Source organism: Haliotis rufescens, unplaced genomic scaffold, assembly GCF_023055435.1.
Source record: "Haliotis rufescens isolate VD_foot unplaced genomic scaffold, xgHalRufe1.0.p SCAF_2, whole genome shotgun sequence".
NCBI lineage: Eukaryota > Metazoa > Mollusca > Gastropoda > Lepetellida > Haliotidae > Haliotis > Haliotis rufescens.
Genome location: NW_025963890.1, coordinates 37,870,085 through 37,894,557, shown reverse-complemented (window position 1 = coordinate 37,894,557; position 24,473 = coordinate 37,870,085). Strand labels below are relative to the sequence as shown.

Sequence of the window (24,473 nt, the reverse complement as noted above, 5' to 3'; positions counted from 1 at the left end):
GAAACATGATATTTAGTTGAAATTCTCCACAAGACTTCATCTTGTAAAGAACTTAGGGTTTAAGGGTGCCAAAAACGCAATTTGGCCAATTTCGCATTTTATTGCATTGATGAAATGCGTGGGAGTAAGTGAATGAGTTTGCTTTACGCCGCGTTTAGTCTTATTACATCAATATCACAGTGGAAGACACTAGGTATGTGCTTCACACATTGAAGCCATGTGGGGAATCGAACCCAGGTCGCCTGCGTGACGTCAGATGTATGGCACATTTTACATGTCCATAAAGAATTGAGTGACTTTATGATTAACTTTTAGAAGTGATGAGGGTGAAAATGCATAAATACACAAAAAAAATGTTAACATAATCTTAACTTTGACACTCGAACATTTTGTTCACATCACAATACAATAGTAATTGAATAAAGATTTAGCAATAGTTATGATTTTGTGTCGTTGTATCTTCAAAAATGTATTGAAAGTAGGCAGCACTGATACTTTGTGAGCAAGCACTAACTGGTACCATCAACGAAAATGAAGGGGGTATTCTCATCAACGTTACCAAACACACCTGTGCAGTCTGTTCCTGCCCATCCTGTTTGACATTCTGAACTAGAACACGCCCCCGTGTCAGAAGCACAGGACTCCACAGGGTTGAGACAGTGGCGAGAGGAACAGTTCTTGTTACAGTTGTCTCCATAGAGTCCAGAGGCACACGTTAGAATAAATGTACAGTTCATCGATGTCAAATAGTTCTTTAAATCACTACTTTATTCACAACATTGTAAACAATGATCCGTTCATGTTTTGGTTTAGCCAATTGTCATGATGGTTAAAATCTAGACTGTTCAATTCAGAAGCGATCCGATTTTCTTTGTTAGGTTAGAATCTAGTGCGTTCACCCTGTCAAGTGAACATGACACAATATGGATCTGTACAGCTACCTGACGATGTGATATCATCCGCTGTCATTTTTGCAAAGTAATATAATTAAAAACGACCTGAGAAAAATAGGTACATCATATCTCGCCATTTCTTACTTATTACTAAATCAGCATTCCCATTTCGTATATGTTTTTTAATCTAGATATCGGATATTCACTCTGAGACGTTGAGTACCAAAAATGCATATTTGTGATCCAAGGTAACTGTTCTGTATCTAATCACCAATGGTAAGTCTAAAACGTCGCCGATACCTCTAGAATCGTTTAGAATATTTCAGGAACTTCGCCAAAACAAAGTTTTCGCCATATTAGAGAGTGTCGGAAACAAAATCACATTTCACGTATGCCGGTTATTAGACGCCTATTATATCGCGTATATTTCGAAATCAATTTCATACACACCTGAAGTACGCATACATATAAGCACAAATTAATGGCCTGTGTCACTAACACAAATTGTCCAGATGAAATCAAGCAAAATAGATTCGTTGTGAAAACGAACTCCGTGGTCGAATAACTGTACTTGTTGGGAAATTCAGATATTACACTGTGTAGCATTCTTTCCTATTTGACACATCCATTGGTCTATTGGTTATTAGCATTTGCTGATTGTTTTTAAAACATGCATGGGAATAATTTGACAGAAACGGGTACCATAGTCTTAAGTTAAAGCCAAATATTTAGGATTTTCTGTCGTGGTTATACATTTAGTGAAGTCATTTACAGTATGTTTTGACTGAACATTATCCGGTAATTCATTCCACATTCGCACTGTGTCGGGTAAACATGTTTTGTGGTTGTTAACTGTTCTAGCATTTACAATCTGTAGCTGTGAAGAAGTTCTTAAACGTGCGCCCGCTGAGACATTAGGAGGAACAAGATTACATTGATATTCAGGGGCAAACTTGTCAACCATTTTGTAAAATGTTTTTAATTTATGAGATTGCCGTCATTTTGGATAAGGGTTTAAGGTTAGTTTCGGAGTATAGAGATTCGTGGTTGGTATCACGAGTAGCTCCACAGATTGTTCCCAGTGCGTCTAAATTTAGCCTTTCCAATACAACGCTTGTTCTTGAGAACAGTTGTCCCATACCTGGTCACAATAGTCGAATATTGGTAAACTAAATGATAAATATATATTCTGTAACGTTTTCTTCTGGACAGGCAGTATTTGAAAGTTCAAAAGCAGTTGACCATTGGGCTTACTTTATCTACTATATTATCTGTATGATTTGACCAGTTGCCATCTTGCTGTAAAGTTAGCCCAAGGAGTTTACAGTTGTGCGATGAGACCTCTGTTATCGGAGTACCTTTCATTTTAATGGGTTGGGTTAATTTTTCTTGAAAACATTTTGGTTTCAGTTTTGTGTGGATGGGCGACATAGTTTAAATTTTGAGATTTCGAAACATCATTTTTATAAAAAAAATTATTCTTTTGTATGTACCAATGAAAGCAGCAATGTTGAATTTTGGAAATACTTTTGACCGAGACTGGCTGCAGCATGGAGCGTTTTTGGACAAATGGGTTTCCAGAATTAAAATAATGTTATGGAATCATATAATATATTTCATCTTTGGATTAACAATATAATGCTTTTTGAATATAGTTCAAGTTGTAACTTTGTTATAATATGGAACATTTTTGTTTTCGCTGCAGCAAGGGGCAAAATGAGACAACAGCATTCCAGGAGATACACAAGGAAATTGTAGGTGTATTGAGGAATATATCAAATACACCAGGGGTTGTGAATGATGCAAACGTAAGTGCAGAAACTGTTGTTAAATGCCATGAGCTACTAGATAAAGTACCTACAAATTATTTTTTGTTGTTGTTAGAATACTGATAAAACGTCATCTTGAATGGAATATTGTCACTTCAGTTGGATGTATTCAATCAATAATTTGGAATGTTGTAAAAGTTTTCTAAAAATATTAAAATCTCCACAGGACTAAGTTTTGAAGTGCTTTGTTGACTGAATATTGAAGACATGGCATGGATTACCATGTCGGTCATTGGTATCGTGTTTTCTGCAGTACATGCCTGAAGGATGTACAGTCCCTGACTATTTGTGCTAATCATTAGGTATCTTGTTAACAGTGACTGGGTGGTGTACGTTTTGAACATTGGCAGCAAAACACTGATTCTTCCAACACCCTGGTTCGTTTTCAAAACATTTTGAAAACGTTATAACCAAATGTTCACAGAAAATGTTTTTAAAACGTTTCTGAAACCATACAAAATAACATGAATAAAACGTTTTCAAAAGCATTTCTGCAATATTTTACACACCAAAAATTTTTTGAAACGATTTTACCAAATCTTTCCAGAAAATGCTTCTAAAACCATACAAAATCACGTGAAGAAAATATTTCCGGAACGTTTCGTAAAATGTTTTAGGGATCTTTTTACAACATTTTCATGTTAGCTTGGCTAATTGGTTACCCGTGATCTATAAAGATTTCGACAAAGGGCGCATGTAAATTAATTACTTCAACCTACACAGACAGACAAAAAGAACGGCGGAAGCTCATCGGATGTCGTCATTTGGAAATACCCCTGAAGGTTATAGTTTAATAATATATAAAAAAGTATCCCTGCAGTGAAAGTATTTTCGGATTTCGGTTTGCGTGGATAATAGATTACTCTTGTTGTCATCCACGTTTTCTGGTATACTCTACACTTGAGTATTTGTCATCATTCACTTGATCATTCAGTTAATGAATTTATTACAGGTATAATTCGTGGTGAAGGATCCAATTTGGCATTTCTTGTGCCTGGGGTAATTATTTAATCTAAATCCAAGTTTGAAGTGAGGGCTTTAGAGCACCAGAATAGATAAGTTATGCTTGGATTAGAAGCCAAACAATATAGAAATGTACTTTCCTAACATTCGCACTCTCTTGAAACATAAAGAAATGTTTGAAATTCGTTGTCATAACAATACCGATGGACCTATTTTTCAGTCAATTTATGAAATAACTGTATATAATAAATTTGTAAAAATATGAACACGATAAAAGGTGAAATATTTACTTAGTGTTGCAATAGTGTAAACGAATATTACACAATTTCCAAGCCAGTGATTTGTCAAAACTTCGTCACTATTACCGATGCTACCCACAGAGATCCTACATTTCCTTATTATTTCCAAAACTGTATTTCAGTTTGTTTATCAATGTGATAATACGCCCTAAAACTATCAATAAAAGTGACAAATGCGCTTACGAATGGCGCAGCACAGGTCGCCAACTAGTCTAGATTTCTGCTGTATCATACGGGTACTCACGGGGAAAACAACAATAACAAATGAAACAACCAGCTTTAGATCAGTGTCCCTTTAAAACGAATATGTCCACAATCAACAAACAATCACTTCATTAATGGCGACATTTACCAACCCGCGACAGTAGTGTCAACTCGGGGGTTCTCCTAGCATCTAAATTCACGACTGTTCTGCTGTCGGCTAGCCACAATGGCTGGACTGGACCCTCGTGGAATGGTTCATGCCATAAAGGTCCAGCAACCGAACACTAATTAAGACAGGCCGACCTTGTGTTTATGGTCTGCAGAACACAGGTAAATGACCGCTTATTAACTCAAGAGCAATATCTCACTCTTTTGTTTTTTCTCACTTTTCATTAGATATATTTGTCAAATACAACTGAAATCCAGCGATGTAACCCACCTAGCTACCGAGGCTTCCACAAAAATGGAAGTCCGACAACTGGTAGTCAAGATTACATACTTTGTGTACCCTTCTGACAAATGTAAATTGTCACGGCTGTTTTGGCCGAATTGTAATGTATGTTCAAGTAGCACACATATGACTCTAACGGTGATTTACTAGGAACGTGATGGCTCTTACTTTTGTGTCTGTTTTTAATTATTAACAGAGGGGTCCAAATGTCAGGTCCTAACTCTCAGTGCATGCTGAACACACAATGCCATTTAGAAAGTCGTCAAATGTAACAAATGTTATATTTGGGATAACACTTCCCCTAGCAAAGTACAAATTCCAATTTTGTCCTGAATTCGAAGGCACCAAATCGCCAGCACGCAAAGTCAGCCATCTAACCAATTTAGACACCGAGGCTTCCACAAAATAAGAGTACAACCAATGGTAGACTAAATCAAGTACTTTGTCTACCCCTACATATGATAGCTTAACACAGATAGCATGCCTACAATATGTATATCAACAGATGACAAAACATACTATGCTTACTTTTAAAAACGGTTTGAAAGGTTCGAATTTTGAAGGTTGCTCTTTTGGGTAATATGGTACAAACTGCCAGAAATCCTGCTCCAACCGGAAGTGTACCAGTGATACTTCGTCATGAGATCGCCGCAGTGGGTCATGTGACACTGGGTGTCGAGCTGGCTGGATACAGTTTGACTGTACACAAGGTGAGATATGTAAATAAAATGAACGACATTGAACAGAAATGTTTTTATCGTTAATATTCCCCAAAAGCAATATTGTTCATTCTTTTACTTTTACATTGGCACGTGGTCCTATGCAGAGGGCCCTGTGCACACCAATCACGTGAAGTTAAGCAGCATTGGTCCCGGAGAGTCCTTGGATGGGTGACCGCGTTTAGGCAGCATGGCTCCTGGGAGTCTCAAGGGCTTCGGTCCTGTCATACACTGTAGCACATGTAACACATGTTGTGTCTCCTTGGGCAAGTGACTCGAAATGTGCTCTGTTCACCCAACAGTGAATGGGTACCCGGTAGGATGAGAAGGCAATGTTGTTGTTAACCTTCTAGCGCCTAACAGGCAGCTTGTGTTGTGTAGTCCCCAGGGAGATGATTGTTGTGTCCACACTGATCCAGTGACCCCGAATATAATAATATTATTTTTTAAGTTACGTTAGCCTTGTATGTTATTGTAATCAGTCTTACTGAAATGGACTGTGGAATACTTAATTATCAGCCCATACCTTACTGCTTAGTGAAAATACATATAAGCAGGAATTGCTTTCAAATTAATATTCCATCTGTATTTCCTCGTTAGAATGCGACAGTCTCCATTACGGAACCAACTGCCGCAGAGCGTGTGCAGACAGACATTGTGCCCTCAACACTTCCTGGTGTGATCACGTGACAGGGATCTGTGTCACAGGTGTCTGTCAAGCTGGATGGAAGGGAATCGTATGCACTGAGGGTAAGGACCTGACATTTGGACCCCTTTGTTAATAATGAAAAACAGACACAAAAGTAAGTGCCATCATGTTCCTAATAATCATAAAGTGAAAGCACGCAGCACAAACATAATCTTAATACTCCAAACATATACATATCATTTTCACTATTAGATGTTTTAAAACATAATGTTAAATTGACGTATGGTTCACCCCTGTGAAATACCAACTGCTTCCTTAGAGATACCTCTGTTACGTGCATATGGCATAATGTCTTTACTGATTACCCAAGTTATGCTGTCATCGTTACGATTTTTTTCCACCCTTATACATAACATCTCTCACCCTCCTTTCTTCATCTTCCCGAGGCAAGACTTTAACTGACTTTAAAAGTCCATTTTCCACCCTTGCCGAACTAGGCTGGAATTTCTTGGCTCGATCGTAGCGCCACCTGTGGCTATTACGAGCTATGTCCCTTCCTTGCATCTCCTATGGACCAATCAGATTCCACCTCTAGTATCACTTGCATTTGCTTCAAACAAAATGGCGGGGCCCAGTCAAGACGATCTGAACGATAATCAAGATCTACGTTATGATAAAACAGGTTTTACATAGAAACTGGACTTTTATAGTCAGTTAACTCACTTGCCTCGGGAAGATGTCCGTTTTTACTGTCATCCCACCCAGTGACATAATATTAATATGTGTAATCAGCCAATGTCCCTTCACATCGGCTACGACCTTGCTATTACAACCTTCCTTTACCCTCATGAGTGTGACATAATGTCATTACCTGTACAGTCAGCCAGTCTCCATCCCGTCTCACATCCACTGTCACAGGCCCCTGCTGAGTTACAGGAAGAACTCCGCAAACAGTGTCTGGAGGAGCAGGCGCCAAGACAGTTTGGTCCATAATGTTTGGAATCACAATCTGGAATTGGATGGCAGAGATACCAACCTTCTTATGCTTCCTATAAGGAGTAATGCATATATTGTAGTGAAAGTGAAAATTATATTTGAACCACATTGATTTCTTATTCACTTACTCTTACACTTACTATTAATTTCAATATGTGTAAGTGAAAATTATATTTGATCCACATTGATTTCTTATTCACTTACTCGTATAGTTACGATTCACTTCAATATGTGAAAGTGTAAATTATTTTTTAACCACATTGATTTCTTATTCACTATAGTTACGATTCATTTCCATGACTCACCATATTTACAGTCAGCACCCATCCAGCCAGCTTCACACCCAAAATCGCATGTTCCTATCACGTGATCACAGGATGATTTTCCTGAACAGTGTCTGTCAGAGCACAGTCCACTGCAATTTGCACCATATTTTCCAATGGCACATTCTGTAACAAGAACGGAAGAGGTCATCACTGACAGGCATTTAATAGCAGGGTAGATGTAAACTGATTCCCTTTATGGTAACCTTTTGGTATGACAGGCGTTTTCCAATCTTGTGGCCCACAGTAGCCCAGTCGTCCTATCAATAACTTATCATGATCTGTCTTCTTGCTCGACCTCCCAAGTGACTTTTGTAATTAATGTGTCTTTTTACCAATAAATGTTAAACATTCTTTACTTTGTGTGCAGTCCTCATCTATCCACCCAGGAAGACATCCTGTGTCACATGCTCCAGTGCGACGGTCACATGACGAGTTGGTAGCTAAACACTTCCGCCAAGCACATGTTTTGTTGCAGCTGGTACCATAGTTAGTGTTGTTGCAAGCTATGAAATAATCACAACAGTTAGAGTATTTACATTGCGTATAAATGAGTGTTGTGAAGCATTTGGGCTGTAAATGGTGCTGGATAGTCGGTTCAAGAAATGTATAAAACAAGTCAATATGTAATATAAATGCACCACTTAAAAGGGCCATAGTATCACTAACACCACTTGACAGTAAGACCTCAACAACATACGCATGTAGTGATTCCCATGCTTCAATCTTGACTTCCTATAGTGGCACTCATGTCGCTCTGTACAAAAGGGTCGCTAACTACAGTGTTGAGGACAGCTCACTCGGTCACACCAGACCTTACAGTAATACCTCCTCACCTGTGTCACATCTCTGTTCCTGCCACCCTGGTCTACAGTCTCCAAAACACACACCACTGACTGGGTCACACTACACCTGACAGTAAGACCTCCTCACCTGTGTCACATCTCTGTCCCTGCCACCCCGGTCTACAGTCTCCAGGACAGAATCCAGTCAAGCGATCACAGCTTGAATTCAGGCAGTGACAGAACGTATCACAGTTCACCCCGTAGATTCCTGGACTGCAGGCTGTTGTATTGGGAAGACAAGATTACTGCATTTGAGTGTATTGAGAGATTGGGAGAGGGCGGGGAGTGGAAGTGAATTTGTGTACAACAATATATACAATATACGAATACAATATTTTTTTACTCGCATGGCGATGGACATGCAAATATTGTTATGTGACGCTGCGTGTACCAGTCTGCACTTATAATGTCGGTTTTATAGTATTAACCAACTGAGACACAATACTACAGTTTAACTTGCATACCCCACTCAGGGAGTGAGTGAGTTTGGTGTTTCGCCGCTTTTAGCAATATTCCAGCAATATCACGGCGGGGGACACAAGAAATGGGCTTATCAAATTGTACCCATGTGTGGAATCGAACCCGGGTCTTCGGCGTGACGAGCGAACGCTTTAACCACTAGGCTACCCCCACTCCCTCGCATAACATATTAGAATAACTCCAAGCCGGTCAGTCCTTGTTTTATCTCCTTAATATCATTCAGGGAAACAACCGTCCTTTAACGTCTTTCGATGTGACGCTGCCAGGGAATAGCACCACCGACAGGAAGAGCAAAGGAATTGTGAGATTTAGTTTAGGTGATTAGTGCATACGGTCCTTTGAATAAAACAAATATTCATATGAAGGATATAGAAACGCATAAGGTATGCATAAATAGAAAGGAGAATTATCAGAGGATCACAATAGCTGAACTCCTGGAAATAAGAACAGCTTTGTTGTATCTAGCTGACTTGATCAGCTATATTGATAGCTCTCAGCGCCTTGAGGTTGAACATCACTAAACTGGTTAATAAAGCTGAACTGTATTTGTTAAAACAGTGTCACACTGCCTCAGATATGTTTCATACAGCTTCTAATATTCTACGATTAAACTCTGAAACCAAACTTACAAATTTAAAGCACATTTGCTATAAAAGGGCAGTGAAACATGGGTATCAGTGGCACAAGAATGCATAAATGCAATCAAAGATTTACCATATATCTCCACCTCACAGATGTTCAGTGCGCTAGCGTAGCCATCGGTTCCTCCCGGCCCCTGCTTCATGATAGTCACCTGTCTGCCGGTACCGTTACACGTCACGTCAGTAGGGTTGGGCGTAGAAGTCGAATTCGGTAGTGTGGAGCAGATGTTTGAAGTGTCATTGTTCAGGTAGATATCAGAGTTCGCGTTTCTCCAGTAGACTGACGTAATAACACAAAAAGCAGAGTCTCAAACTACACTGGACTATGATATTGTTTGAAAATGTAGCTAATAGCTGATATATCTCAGCTATATGTTCACATAAACATATGGCCTTACACATTGGCATAATAAAGTGAGAGATACACACGTACACACATTTCTCAATGTATGATTTAAAGTGTATGGGATTTATACAATTCACATAAACTTCTGGCCGCTAGCAATAATTACAACATCACATAAAGCTAATACATCATAATATTATTGGTGAAAAGCACGATATCCCGCGTGTATTTCACACGATTTATATATATATATATATATATATATATATATATATATATATATATATATATATATATATATATATATACAGTAATTCGTTTTTATCATGTTCGGCTATCTTTTGTTTGTTTGTCAATATTCCAGCTATAAGACGGTGGTCTGTAATAAACGAGTCTGGACCAGACAATCCAGTGAGCATCGGCCCATGCAATTGTGATTCGATGACATGTATCAACCAAGTCAGCGAGCCTGACCATCCGATCCCGTTAGTCGCCTCTTACGACAAGCATAGTCGCCTTTTACGGCAAACATGGATTGCTTAAGGCCTATTCATCAGTAAAATTAATGTCAGTGTGTTTGCTAAACATATAAAATACGGTCAAAAAACAACCGCTTTGAGAAGTGAAAACCAAGAATATACCATAACTCAATGCCCTAAAAATATGCAGAATTATCTAAGATGATAAGATAAGATAAGAGATATATATTTATGGTATAGCAATCTTACATACTGTCATGTTAGGAGGCGAGATTAAAGCCATTCATGTATTCGACCACAAATAGTGCTGTACCTTGTCGAATGAACCACCCCCATCGGCAAACACAAAAATACAATAAAAGAGAACACTCAGCAGGCAGTTATCTCAGCGATACACAGAGCACTGTGTACAGGATATCCTGAGATCTGATGAGGGGTCCGTACTGATACAAATGGAATGTTTGTCGAGTAACATTCAACAAGGCAAGTGACCTTCAAATACCTCAAGTGACATACGAAGTGTTAGTCAACAGCGGCCGTCGATCTGCCTTTGGTCCAATCTTCCTTGTCACCACTACAGTCTGACTCAGTGTTTCTGGCGATTTACACATTTTTCTACATGTACGTTACATGTCCTCGACAATGCTACTATTTTTGAAGCCATATCAACTTTCACGACCTTCCGTCTCAAAAATGTCAGCAGTGAACTAGAATAACGTTCACAGCAACTGCAACTATGATGTTTTATTAGTTATCAAGGACAAGGCCATATAGTAGCTAGTTGTAGAAAGTAATACTTAAAGATTTTCGGCGTATATTTTCGTTCCTTTGTCTTTTGTTTGTGAGTTATGTATATAGTATAAATCTCATTACAGCTTGTCACATCTTAAAAGGGGGCACGGGTGGCCCAGTCGCCTAAGGCGCCGCAATTCGCTGTGCAGAGTTGCGTCCCTTGGGCACGCCAGAAACCTATGATCGAGGGTTCGAATCCCGATTATGTTTCTAGGTTTGTCAGCACCATACCCGTGCTCGTGGGTTTCACCAAAGTGGTAAACGTCTGAGACCTGCATCTCTTCGGGCTTTCCTCCCACATTAAGCTGACACGCCGCGATATAACTGGAATACTGAAAATAGCGGCGTTAAACCCAACTCACTCACTCACATCTTAAAAAATACGGCTATTACCGTCAGTGAGTAAAGTAAAAGTAACGGAATTTTCTCAACTGTGCCGAATGGCCACTGTCTTTCCATATGTAACTCAAACACGCGGTAAGCGCTGTCCATGCCAAACCGGTAGGTAGCAACTACCAATTTCTCACTTGACAGAGCACACGAGCTCAGGAAGCATGATTTAGGCAGGTTTTTGGCCCTTTTAATTTAATTTGTTAACTAAATCGAACTGTCGAGGTAGTTAGTATTAGAATATTACATTTGAACAGATTCAACAGTTGGCACATTGATGAAAACTGTTCTTGTTAAAGACATATTGGTCCTTCATTGTATTTCATCTACTTTGTTTTTGCGGTGAATAGCTGCAAACTCCCACTTGTTGCATCAAGAAATAACGTGTTCACACGCTTGTTGAATAAAAGCGACAAAACATCTTCATTATAATAAAATATGGTCTACAAGCAGAGTCGATAGTTCGATTCCAACTATATTAAAAGCTTGTGTTTATGAATCACTATCAAATACTGATGATACCAGGTGCTCGCGAAAAGCTGAGCGTATCCTGCCCACCTACCTCAAACATTGTGTAATGTTGACACTAAAGGCTGGGGCTGATGGAATATTACTCGACATAAAGGGAGAGTTGACTGTTGGAAAGATAAAGCCATTTGTCATACTGTCATGTGGATAGCTTTCTTTTTGTCACTGAATTATTACGCATAGATCTAAATGTGAAACAGGTGAATATGTTTTCCAATTTGACCATTATTGAACGATATCAGATCAACGATATACTGGAAGTTTAAGTATAACTTCTTGGCCAAATTCCCTTGTTTTGGCATTCTGATTCATATGCATAAAGAAACAGTTCAGCCAGAAGGGGAGCATAATTGGTGCCCAAGGGGATGCTTAGTTCTTGCCTACAAGGTGAGGTGAAATTGGGTTTAACGTCGCGTCCAAGATTATTGCACTTATATAGCGACGTGCATGCACGTGTGTGTGTTTTGCTGCTTGTACTAGTCCGGACTGATGCCGATTTATAGTGCTAGCTCACTGAGATACCATGCCGCAGTTTAACATGACTACCCCACTCAGACACAGTATACTGACTCCGAGCCGACCAGTCATTGTTTTAGCCCCTTAATGTAGAGCGCCAGACAGGGTAACAACAAGTACCATCTTTTAACGTCTTTTGGTATGACGCGGCCGGGGATCGAACCCGGACCTTCTGCTCTCCGAGCGGACGCTCTACCACAAGACCACGGAGGCGGCTTCTTGCCTACAAGCTTTATACTTAAATATCCCTTAAAAGTTATCAATGAGGAAGTCCCGCATTTCACAAATTGTTTTCTCAGTCAACTTCAGATGACAGTTGCTATAATTTGAAACAGTTCCTTCTGAACCTTTGATGATAGAGATATAACTATGGTCACCACGTTTTGTAACAAATGTTCCATTGATCAAAGAGTTGAGTTTTTCCCTACGTTTGTCATGTCTGAAGATGTACCATTCTAAATATATAACTGCATATGAAACGATTTCACTGTATTCAATAAAAATGGCTTCCATCAGTCCCAGAAGCCTACATATCCGCAACATGGCATGTTTGGTTCTTCAGCAATTTGAAAGGCAGGAACAAGGTTTACATGAGATGTTGACAAGCTCCAACTACAGTAAACTATGGTTATAACGAGCTCAAAGGGACCACTTATTTTAATTCGTTATAACCGTAGTTCGTTATAAACATATGTACAGCATACATACAACAAATGGACGGGACCAAGAAATATTTTGTTATATCCGTCAGTTCGTTGTAAGCGTGTTCGTTATAAACGTAGTTTACTGTACCATGACAGTCGGTAAATACATAAAGTCAAGAACCCAGACAGTGTTAAACCAACTATCATCGACCCGTACTGTTATCTCAGAATATATTCATCACCCAAAGGTAATTTAGTGATACAAATCCTAATATAGCATATAAAGCTAAATATAGCCTATGAAACACAAACGTTCGATAGTATAAATCCTGTGTAAAACATAAATTGTTATAGTCAGGTAATTGCAGACATATGGCTAGACATGTTTGTTTTCTAAAACAGGGTATTGCTACCTTTTGATGCACGCATTTGGCTGAGGGTCTGTTCGTCTTTTCTTGACACTATCAAACCTTGAGAGGGACTTATATCTGATGTTATTCACTTACGTGGAGTGTTTTATTATCAGTAAATTATGTCCATACTACAACTAAGTTACTGATGTTTGTTATTTACATAAATAGTGAGTTTGGATGGAATGTGATAAAATGCTGACGATAATTCAGGCAAGAAGTTTAGGTTAACGTTCTTTGGTACATGTTAATTAAGAAGTAAGTATTTTCTTAGACTGATGATATCATCCACTATATATCAGGATGCATGGATACCTACATGTATCTCTGCTGTAGATCCTGATGTCATACAGCTGGTAGTCCCGGCCCAGATCCACTGTCCAGTCTGACGGAGATTTACCAGCGTGGAAACATGTTCTAGGACTACCAGCTATGTCACTGTCTCCGTCCACAGCATTTGATGGGTACCAGTTGCCATAAACTCCGGATGCTGTGGATGTTGTCTTTTTCAGTGCAATGTTTTCTACGTACATTGAAGAACAAATATCACGTCATAAACTTCATAATGATCGCTGTATATACTAAACTGAAGACGACCCATACTTGGTGAGTAAACTTTGTGGATATAAAGCATTCATGACAAAGATATACATTTAACATATTGCTAAAAACTACTTGCATTACTTGTATATCCTGTGTGAAATACACGATGTGTGTCGACGATTAAGTGATTATCCATGTACATGTTTACATGTAAGGTGTCGGTCGAATGCACTAGTGGTATTTGTAATGAAAATCAACATTGAAAAACATTGCACATTCATGTTTTCAGCTGATCCTTCTTATATATAGAAATATATATGTTGGCAATATATGAGTTACATGTCGAACACTTTGCACTCATATCATAGAGCAACATATTTAACGCATCAACATAAAACACGTAAAATGTATGTGGTACTGACGTTTCTGGCAAAGCCCTCCTCCCTTCGTCCATCCTTTATCACACTCTCCAGAACAGGCACCTGTTGTCACGTCACAGGATGTCTCACAGTGACAGGAGTAGCTACAGGAGTCTCCAAACAGTCCTGATTGGCAGGAACCTAGGGAGAGATATAGAGGTTAGAGATCTTCTGTGACAGGAGTAGCTGCAGAAGTCGCCAAAATGGCCTGGTGGGCAGGAACCTATTGAGAGACATAGAGGTGTGAGATCTTCTGTGACAGGAGTAGCTACAGGAGTCTCCAAACATCCCCTGTAGACAGGAACCTAGGGAGAGATACAGAGAGGTGAGATTCAACAGTGAAAGGAGGATCTACAGTCCCCAAACTGCCTGTAGAGCTTTGAAACGTGGGCGAGGTCTGACTTAACAGTTAAGAATTGCCCTGTAGTAGATATGCTAAGGACGAATCCCCATTTAGATTCACGTTAATACTGTATGCAACTTAATGATACATGTCCCAAGAGATCAGTCATACTTGGCCATATATATGTGCTCACATTCAACAGATCTGCTGTGAAACTCCCGCATAGATAAGTGCAGCAAGTTTGATTCACATACATTATGTCTTTGTTGTGAAACGTTAAATCGACTCTCTTACTTTCTACCACATGTTCATGTCACAAAATTACATGAAAACAACGAAACTTGTTTTATTCGCACACGAAATATTACCAAACTATTCATCGTTCAGGCAATGATTATTATTCGATGATAACCAACTTCTGTGGCGTGGTTGCATGTTTAATAGAAAATAGGAACACACAATGCCATTTAGAAAGTGGTCAAATGTAATAAAAGTGGGATAACACTTTCTTAATAAAGTACAGATTTTCGTAATTTTGTTGCTTGAGTTGCGTCGGGTGGTGAGGCACCTAATCGCAAACACAAAATATCGGCGATCTAACCCATTCTGCCAACGAGGCTTCCACAAAATGAAAGTCCGACAACTGGTAGTCCAGATCACATACTTTGTGTACCCCTCTGACAAGTGTAAATTGGTATGGCTCCCAAAGCCGAAAGCTATAAACACACAATGTCATTTAGAAAGTGGTCAAATGTCCCAAATGTCATATTCTGGATAACACTTTCTTAGTAAAGTACAGCTTCTCCTACTAAGAAGGTGTTATCCCAAATATAACATTTGTTACATTTGACCATTTTCTAAATGACATTGTGTGTTCATAGATTTTCTTGTAAACAGCCAAGGTGCACATTCCATTAAAGGTGAGGTGAAATGGGGTTTAACGTCGCGTCCAAGATTATTCCACTTATATAGCGACGTTCCATTAAATGCTACATGTACATTTGTGTGTGTGTATGTTTATCATACTTTGTACTCGTTGTCAAGGGGGAACCACTCTCATTCCTCATATATATTAACTTCCCTTGACAAGAACAGATGACGGTTACTGCGATAACGTGCAAATACGCTGCAAGTGTCACAACCGAAATAAATTAAAACGGTATGTTGTTTCAAGTAACATTTTGTATGTAATGATTGTTAAGCTATCATCTGGAATGCACTGTCAGTGACATATGCCATCTGCTGTTCGTGCTTTTAACGTGCAAGTAGAAAACATTTGAATTTAATTTGTGGTCAGAAATGATGCAGTTGACACATACGGTCGAATCGTTTTCTTCAACATGCCGTCTTTTGGCCGCCACTGTACCAGTCGTTAGATCCTAAGACAGGTCCAACCATGTCTTAATTCTTTTTTCGAAAACTTAAGAGAACTTAGCGCCAAGACAGTATTGAAAATAGACTTAGCTACGATATCTTCCGCCACAAAACCTTTACGCCAGTCTTAGCGCAAAGACAGTTCCGGGAGAAGGCCGCCTGAGGTAGGGGTTATATAAACCTAGGATAGAGATGACAGGACCATGGGGTAGGGATGAAAAGACCCGGGGGTTAAGATTATAGGACCTTAGGGTAGAGATAATTGGCCCCTGTTGTAGGGATGACATGACGCTGGGGTAGGGATGAAAGTACCCAGTGGTAGGGATGGTAAGACCCTTGGGAAGAGATGATATGACCACAAGGTGATGATAACATGACCCATTGGTAAGGATGAAAAACCCCTGGGACAGGGATGATAGGAACCTTGTGTAGGGATGATCGGACCCTGGGGTACTGACGACAAGACCAAGGGGTAGGGACAATAAGCCCGTGGGGTATGGATGATAAGCCCGTGGGGTCGGGATGATAGGGCCCTAGGGTAGGGATGATAGGACCGTGGGGTGGGGATGATAGCGCCTTGGGGTAGGGATAATGGGACACTTGGGTATGAATGATACGGATGACTGAACCTCGGGTCATGGAAGACAGGACTAAGGGTACAGATAACAGGACTGTTATTTGATTCTGTCCCATTCAACCAGATCTGGAAACACATTCTGTGGGGACCCAGACATAGATGTTTCACGTGTCGGTGCACGTGTACATGTTGTGATCTGTTTACATTATTTTGAAGGTCAACGTAGCACATATTGGAAACAGCAATGCAATATGTTTATTATTATCATTATTGTAAACATTTAGTTGCTAATAAAAATTTAAATTTGAATAGATAAAATATACTGCATATTTATACAGTAACACATGGCATATAAGCATATTCAGCTGATTAATACAACATAGGGAAGAGGTACATTATTGGGACTACATAACAATGTCAATCTTCCTCACGGGGTGCTATATGATTCTTGGCATAGTATCAACACAGCATATTCAAGGGTAGACCGGGTCACCAATATGAATCACTTCCAAAACATGTTTCCTTAGACTGTTTTCGAAATTAGACAAATAGACAAAAGCTTACCTTTTATCGCCCCAGGGGGTGATGAACACATACTTGAGAAATACATACATCGTAATAAACCCATCTGATCTACTCACCCCATGTCAGCTGTATCCATCCCACAAGCACGACCACAGCGAGTATCCTGACACCCGCCATGTTGAACAACGAGGAAGTGAAATACCCTGTCAAACTGTGTTAAACGTTACGCTCACTGGACATCTACTGTGTGGTGTATATACACTCGCAGTAATATAGCTCAATATGTATTTATATTTGAATTCATAAGGGGGCGATTCCAAGGTTTACAGGACACATGCATGTACATCCTAACTTACAACAAACAAAGTGTTCAGCTTTCAGGTTCGTAATCCCTGTACATTGCCTCAAATGCATATACATCCTTGTCCGACGGCTAGGCGGCGAGACTTCATCAGACGTGTGATCTATGCAGGGATGGACGTGGGTAGACACACAGCTACGGTTTTGATCAATGGGGGTACAATGTGCGACAGTTGGGTAGTGTCAACAGCTCGCACTCCCTACCTGATCCTCCTACGCATGCATGTGACTCATGGACCCGCTGTGAGGTTGGCTTCACAACAGAGGTAACAGGGTAGCTTCCATCTATGTCACGTGCGGTCAGCCCTGACGATGTATCAGTGAGGCCCCGAGAATATCTCGTAGCGGAATACTACATATCTGTTGGGAATACCACATATCTATTGGGAATATTACATCTATTTTGCCTTTTAATTGTACGTGTCTTATATACCACGAGAGACATAACTATGCAATAATACCTTCATACAAAATAGCACCCACGTAATTATTACAGATTAAAATATTCATTACTACTGTTCGTTACATTTCAGTAGTAAGTAGCCCCGTTTTTGCGAACCTTTCACACAATTCTCCCTGCACAAGGGCAGCACTATTTATTTATGCTATAATGTCTTGTTGTCTGCACTGTCGTGACAACAGTACATGCCTTATTGAAGCGACACTTTCAAAGATAGAATATCAGAGGCAATAGTGAGTGAGTATGGTTTTACGCCGCTTTAAGCAGTATTCCACCAACATCACGGCGGGGAACACCAGAAATGGGCTTCACACATTGTACCCATGTCGGGAATCGAACCCGGGTCTTCAGCGTGACGAACGAACGCTTTAACCATTAGGCTACCCGACCGCCCCAGAGGCAATATCGAGGCACAACATAGTGATCATGTGTGCAAGTACATTTCATAATATTCTACTCTGTACTATTTAAATAACTAATCATAAAATCTACAATTTCTTTTTATAATCATAACAAAATCGGCTGGGAGCAGAGTTGTCCGACTATATCAAACAAACAGTGATGACACCTTGTGTTCGCAAAATGGTGAGGATATGTTGCGCCTTTCAAACAGGTGAAAAGATATGCTACATTAACTGAACATTGGGCTACATTAATGTAGGTTGTGTTGTCGACATACAAAGATGCTTGAATACACAAAATCCTATAAAATTAGTATCTCCGTCAAGCAGTTGATTGGTTTGTTGTTTAACGCCGCATTCAGCAATATTCCAGCTATATGACGGCGGTCTGTAAATAATCGAGTCTGGACCAGACAATCACATGATTGACGCCACGCAATTGGGATACGATACCATGCATCAACCAAGTCAGTGAGCCTGACCACCCTGTTAGTCTCCTCTTACCACAAGCATAGTCACCTTGTACGGCAAGCATGGGTTGCTGAAGACCTATTCTACGCCGGATCTTCACGGGTCCTACATTTGGCAGAGCCAGCATGTTTTACCAAACAAGTGCTGCATGCTTGGGTGTGTGTAGAGCATTCGCTCTTTTCGCGCCAATTGCGTGGATCGATGCTCATGATGTCAATCACTAGATTGTCTGGTCAGAATTCGGTTGTTTTCAGAGAGCTGTCGTATAGATGGAATATTTCTGACTGCGACGTTAACAACAAACAGCAATGTTTTCAACATGTTCTCTCCCGTTGCAATATTGTAATCGAACTTCATTTCTTTCTTCTCCCACTAGGTGAAATCTCCAACTCGCGATATTTTACTGTATGTACTGTGGATAATATATGTCTTGTTTGTTTGTTGTTTAACGCCGCAATCAGCTATATTCCAGCTATTTCACGGCGGCCTGTAAATAAACCAGACTGAGTCTGAACCAGACAATCCAGTGATATCATGAGCATCGATACACGCCATTGGGATGCGATGACATGCATCAACTTCTAGCCTCTATCGACAAGCATAGTCGCCTTTTACGGCATGAATGGGTTTCTATATGTCTATTTACTGTACTTGAAATGTTTCCTGTGACCACGAAACAAGCCCTTAAATAACGCATGATACTTCCTTACAGATTCAAAAACTTTTTCAATATTTTCCAATGTTTGAGATAGCTGTAAAAAGACTGAGTGGTTTTGTGTGTTATTTTTCAGCTGTCAAATGATATGTGCAATAATGTCTGAATGATTCATGACAGATACACATTACCATATACATTGTTGAAAGAAGTGTCAGCGTGCTCGCTAGTGAATCTACTTCAGTATCCTATTTGACAGGTTTAACAGTGCAAACGCAGGTTATGAATCCAAGCAAACAGAGAAGTTAGCTCCAGCTTTTAAGATATTTAGAATTTGCATACTCGGGAAAATGCACCCCCTACTGGTGTTGGTGGGGGGTCCCGTGCAGAACGTCCAGCTAGAATTTTTGTCACTGACAATATTAAGCGACCTTTGCTTCTTGCAACTGATACTTACTGCAGTGGTAACAAGCTGTATGTGAAACGCCAACGCCAGAGGCTATATCAATCTCGATTGTCCACCATAACAGATTCCATTGGGCGTAAACGGTAAAATAGTAGTGAAAATTACATTTATAAATCAGCCTTTATCCAGGAAAATACAACGCTATTACACTGAATCCTGATGTAAAACTTATGTTCGGGTCACACTACATACAAAATACAGTGTCTCTTCTGGAATACCATTGTTATCTAACAATGTTTAGTCACCCTTCATGAGGGGTGTATGTTTGCCTGTTTGGTTTAGCTTTCTTATCCTTAGGATGCACCTTCTTCAATGTTTAAAGGGACGGATCCGCCAACCCAAGACTGAAAAAATGCAATTGATCATTTTGATACCTGAACGATATGTGTGAATAAAATTTCGAAAAAGATATACTCCTAAATAAATAGAAAACAAATCAAACATTATACATTTTGTTGATCTGAATATACATGTGGCATCCCTCAAAGTGACCTGAAAGAACACAATACTGTCAAACAATTATTTTCAAAGATTCAGTGGCAACAAACGCACTTGACGCTGATAAATGTGATTAGAAAAGACAGGTGGGTGCCTTTGATTGAATTGTTAACGACCGACCTTTAAACAAATAACCATAGCATCTCTCTATACGACATCTTTTTCTTGATTAACATTCGCCCTATGCATACAATGTCATGAGGTGATGTGTTGAGTGGGTGAGAGTGAGTGATCATCATGTTTGTACAAAGCAAAGGCATTTCTAAAGCAAAACTGAAAAATGATAAATATACACCCACACGTATTTGTAGCCTTGGTTTGGCGTGTGGTAATAGCATTAACATGGCGCCAAACAACTAAGGATTTCTTATCTGATTTAATTTGAACCCAAAATTAGCGGCTCCTGCCGGCTATGAAGTACACCTCTCTCTCTCTCTCTCTCTCTCTCTCTCTCTCTCTCTCTCTCTCTCTCTCTCTCTCTCTCTCTCTCACACACACACACACACACACACACACTAACAATAACAATAACAATAACACTAACACACTAACACACTCCCAAATGTTCCCCCTGCAAATTGTTCCTATGTTGCGCCAGTCCCTTTGAAATTTGCGAATATCTACTTCCAGAAAAAAACAACCTGGTTTGGCTAACCATGAATGAGTAAGGTAAATAAAGGAGGCCCAAAACGTTAATTAATGGAAGAACGTTGTCAAAACACTGTGATCACTACCTGCTCAGAACATCATACCTCTTATTATGCCTCAAAGTGTGATTGACCAATCAGAGAGCAGAACTACTGACCCCACATGAGCCCGTATACCGTCTGTAAAAATTCAAGATGGTTGTTTCTGACATCATATGAGACCGTATACCGTCAGTTACAGCCATTTTGGATTTTCAAACACCCATCTCACATATTTCACATGAAAATTCTGGTACCGAAATTCGTTTTTTGTCACGGTTTTGTGTTTTACTATCATTAATTGTGATGTGCAAGGACATCAATCTGTTTTTTAGATCACGTTCGAGACTCTATTGATAAAGATTATAGTTAAAATTGTCAACCAGGTTTGGCCTCTTAGGTCTGAAGAGTAGTCTCCCTTTGACTCTAAACGTCAACGTACGGTTGTAAGACTCAAGTTTTCATTTTGATATGACACGTGCGATATGGGTACCAGAGGGTGTAAAAAAATCGATATATACTTTTCTGATAACCTTATATGACACCGTATACGGCAACTACAGACACCATAACTAATAATATGCTATGGTCAGTGAGAAACCTTCTCACATACACATGTCAAGGAAAACAATCATGGAGCTGGTTCATCTTCGAGGACTCTCGCTATGTTGTGATAGTTATTTCTTTGTTATAGTGTTGGATATATATTTTCATTCAAGCTCATTTCCTTGGCCCGACTTTTAGGATGGGGTATCTTTAAGATAGGGTATTATGTGACGCGAGTTGATATTGAGTATCAACACTATTTTCGTGCATATTCTAATGGTTGATTTGTTTTATTAGACGTGTATACGGTAGCGCCGTACCACTGGTTTTGCTAACTAATGGGCCTCAGTAAAGTCAACTTGACAATCGGTAACTTTCAGTGAAGCACACATACTCGACGAATACATTTATACATTGTAATATACCAATCAGATCTACTCACCCCATGTCAGTTGTATCCATCCCACAAGCACCACCACAACGAGTATCCTGACACCCGCCATGTTGAGCAAGAGGAAGTGAAATACCCAGTCAACTGTGTTAAAGATTACGTTCACTACACACCTATTGAGAGATGTGCATACACTCGTTGTTATGAAGCTCCGTGTGTTATCACCTTTTGAATTAATAAGAGGTCGACTTCACAAAAACACTGTCTTTACACAGATGATTTTTTATCGACCCATCTACATTTCCGAATCAAACAACGTGATCATAGAACGACACATACTTCCTTTCAACATGCAATGTGTTTATCTTTAAATATTCTGCTGTCACTTTTCCTTGTCACATATCATCAGATACATTATATCCTTGTCAGACTGGACATAGGGCCGTGAGACTTCATGAGATACGTGTTCTATGCAGGGATGTAACAACGCAGCTATGGTTTTAATCAACGAAGGCTACAGCTTACAACCGTTGAGTAGAATATCAATAGCTCGCTCTCCGTACATTAGTGTAGTACTAACGGAATCGGGCGGTCAGACTCGCTGACGTGGCTGATGCATGTTATCGTATCTCATTTGCGTAGATCGATGCTCATGGTGTCCATCACTAGATTGTCTGGTCCAGACACGATTATTGACAGACTGCCGTCATGTAGCTGGAATATTGCAATGTGTGGCTTTGAACAATAATCAAACAAACAAATATACTTAAATATGCCTAATCTTATGTGTCACCTAAACTGCCGGGGAAAAGAAAGCATAGACTTGAAAATTGGATCTGACCAAAAATTCGAAAAGTATTAGGCTGGAAACAGTCGCCGAAACACTGAAATCGCAACGTTCAAAACACAACTATAATACCCGTATCGATTAACATTTCTTGCTTGTTTCACTTTTAACCACCATCAACAAAGGGTCTATATATACTGAACAAAATTAAAAACTTCACAATCCTAAAATGTTAACATTTTGACCAGTTATCATTGTGTGCCCTTATTGTGTATTTAAACAGTAATGGCCACGTATCGTCTTCAGATAACACCCGCTTTTGTGCAGGTGAATCGATCATAATCATGTGCACAGCACTATAGTGGCAAAAGGGGTTTTTCACGTGCAACTGGTCACGTGGCCATAATACCGCGCGTATTTTCAGCCATACTTGTTAGAAGTCATTAACAAAAAAAAATACAAGAAAACAAAAGTCTTTACGACCATTTGTCATGCCACGCCTTTCAAATGTGCAACGTGAACGTGCCATTGGCATGTTGCAGACGGGAACGTCCGTAGCTGAAGTCGCAAGGACGATTGGTTGTAGTCGACGGACTGTTTATGATTTACAGACGCGTCTACAGCAAACGGGTACCACCGCTGATCGCCCTCGGCCAGGTCGACCACGTGTGATGTCACATGCAGAGGATCGTCAGATTGTCTTACGTCACCTCCGTACCCGATTTTTGACGGCTACATCAAGCAGAAATGAACTGTTTAGGGGCAGACTGAGAGACAAATTGTTCGAAACCGTCTGAGAACTGCTCACCTTCAAGCATGACGGCCATACTACGGGCCGATTCTGACTCAATTACACAGACGTCAACGTCAATTGTGGGCACAGCGACACTTACGATGGACTTTAGTCGTCTTCAGTGATGAATCCCGATTTAATCTTCGATTTGCTTATGGTAGAGCGAGGGTGTGGAAGCGCCGTCATGAACTTTACGCCCAGTGTTGTGTACGGGAAGTTGATAGATTTCGAGGCGGAAGCGTCTTGTGTAGGTAGCCTTCTGTGACAATGCACGTTCCAGGCTTCTTGTCATCCGTAGCAACCTCAACGCTGCTGCTTACCGCGACCAGGTACTGGCACCAGAACTTCTGCCTTTTATGGCAGCACATGGACCCGGTTTGATCTTCCAATACGACAATGCCAGACCCCACACAGCAATTTTGACAAGGAATTTCCTTCAGAATGCGGGAGTCAACGTCATGGACTGGCCGTCAAGGTCTCCCGACCTCAATCCCATCGAACACGTCTGGGATGCTCTTGACAGAAGTCTGCGCACTCTCCAGAACCAACCACAGAAATTGCAAGATCTTGGCACCATTTTGCTGCAACAATGGCGTCGTCTTCCCAATCATGTGTTCACAAGCATCACAAGGTCCATGCGGAGGCGTTGTGTGGCAGTTGTCAACGCACATGGTGGCCATACACGCTACTGAACTTGTGTGCCATCAGATTCTCGTGCTTGGGACTTATAATTTAAACTGTTGATGTTATAACCGAATACCGTAGGTGCTTGGAACAAATT

The 24,473-nt window shown here is 40.1% G+C and overlaps 1 protein-coding gene across 5 annotated transcripts in view; it reads right to left on the bottom strand.

Annotated features, from left to right (window-relative positions):
* The window catches only part of LOC124120829 (multiple epidermal growth factor-like domains protein 10), a 45,404-nt gene extending 23,142 nt beyond the window's left edge, over positions 1 to 22,262 (bottom strand). For 2 of the 5 annotated variants that reach the window (XM_048399924.1, XM_048399927.1), the window contains exons 1-8: positions 17,295 to 17,830; positions 14,363 to 14,500; positions 13,717 to 13,920; positions 9,366 to 9,572; positions 8,260 to 8,391; positions 7,686 to 7,832; positions 7,309 to 7,452; positions 6,879 to 7,016 (exon numbers count right to left, since the gene is read on the bottom strand). In XM_048399924.1, the coding sequence (XP_048255881.1) occupies positions 6,879 to 7,016; positions 7,309 to 7,452; positions 7,686 to 7,832; positions 8,260 to 8,391; positions 9,366 to 9,572; positions 13,717 to 13,920; positions 14,363 to 14,500; positions 17,295 to 17,355 (1,171 nt within the window). In that variant the 5' untranslated portion in view covers positions 17,356 to 17,830. Of the gene's footprint in view, positions 1 to 6,878; positions 7,017 to 7,308; positions 7,453 to 7,685; positions 7,833 to 8,259; positions 8,392 to 9,365; positions 9,573 to 13,716; positions 13,921 to 14,362; positions 14,501 to 17,294; positions 17,832 to 22,163 lie in introns of those variants that run through there. The other 3 variants (XM_048399925.1, XM_048399928.1, XM_048399926.1) reach the window with 3 other exon arrangements.
* Between the last annotated feature and the right edge of the window lie 2,211 nt (positions 22,263 to 24,473).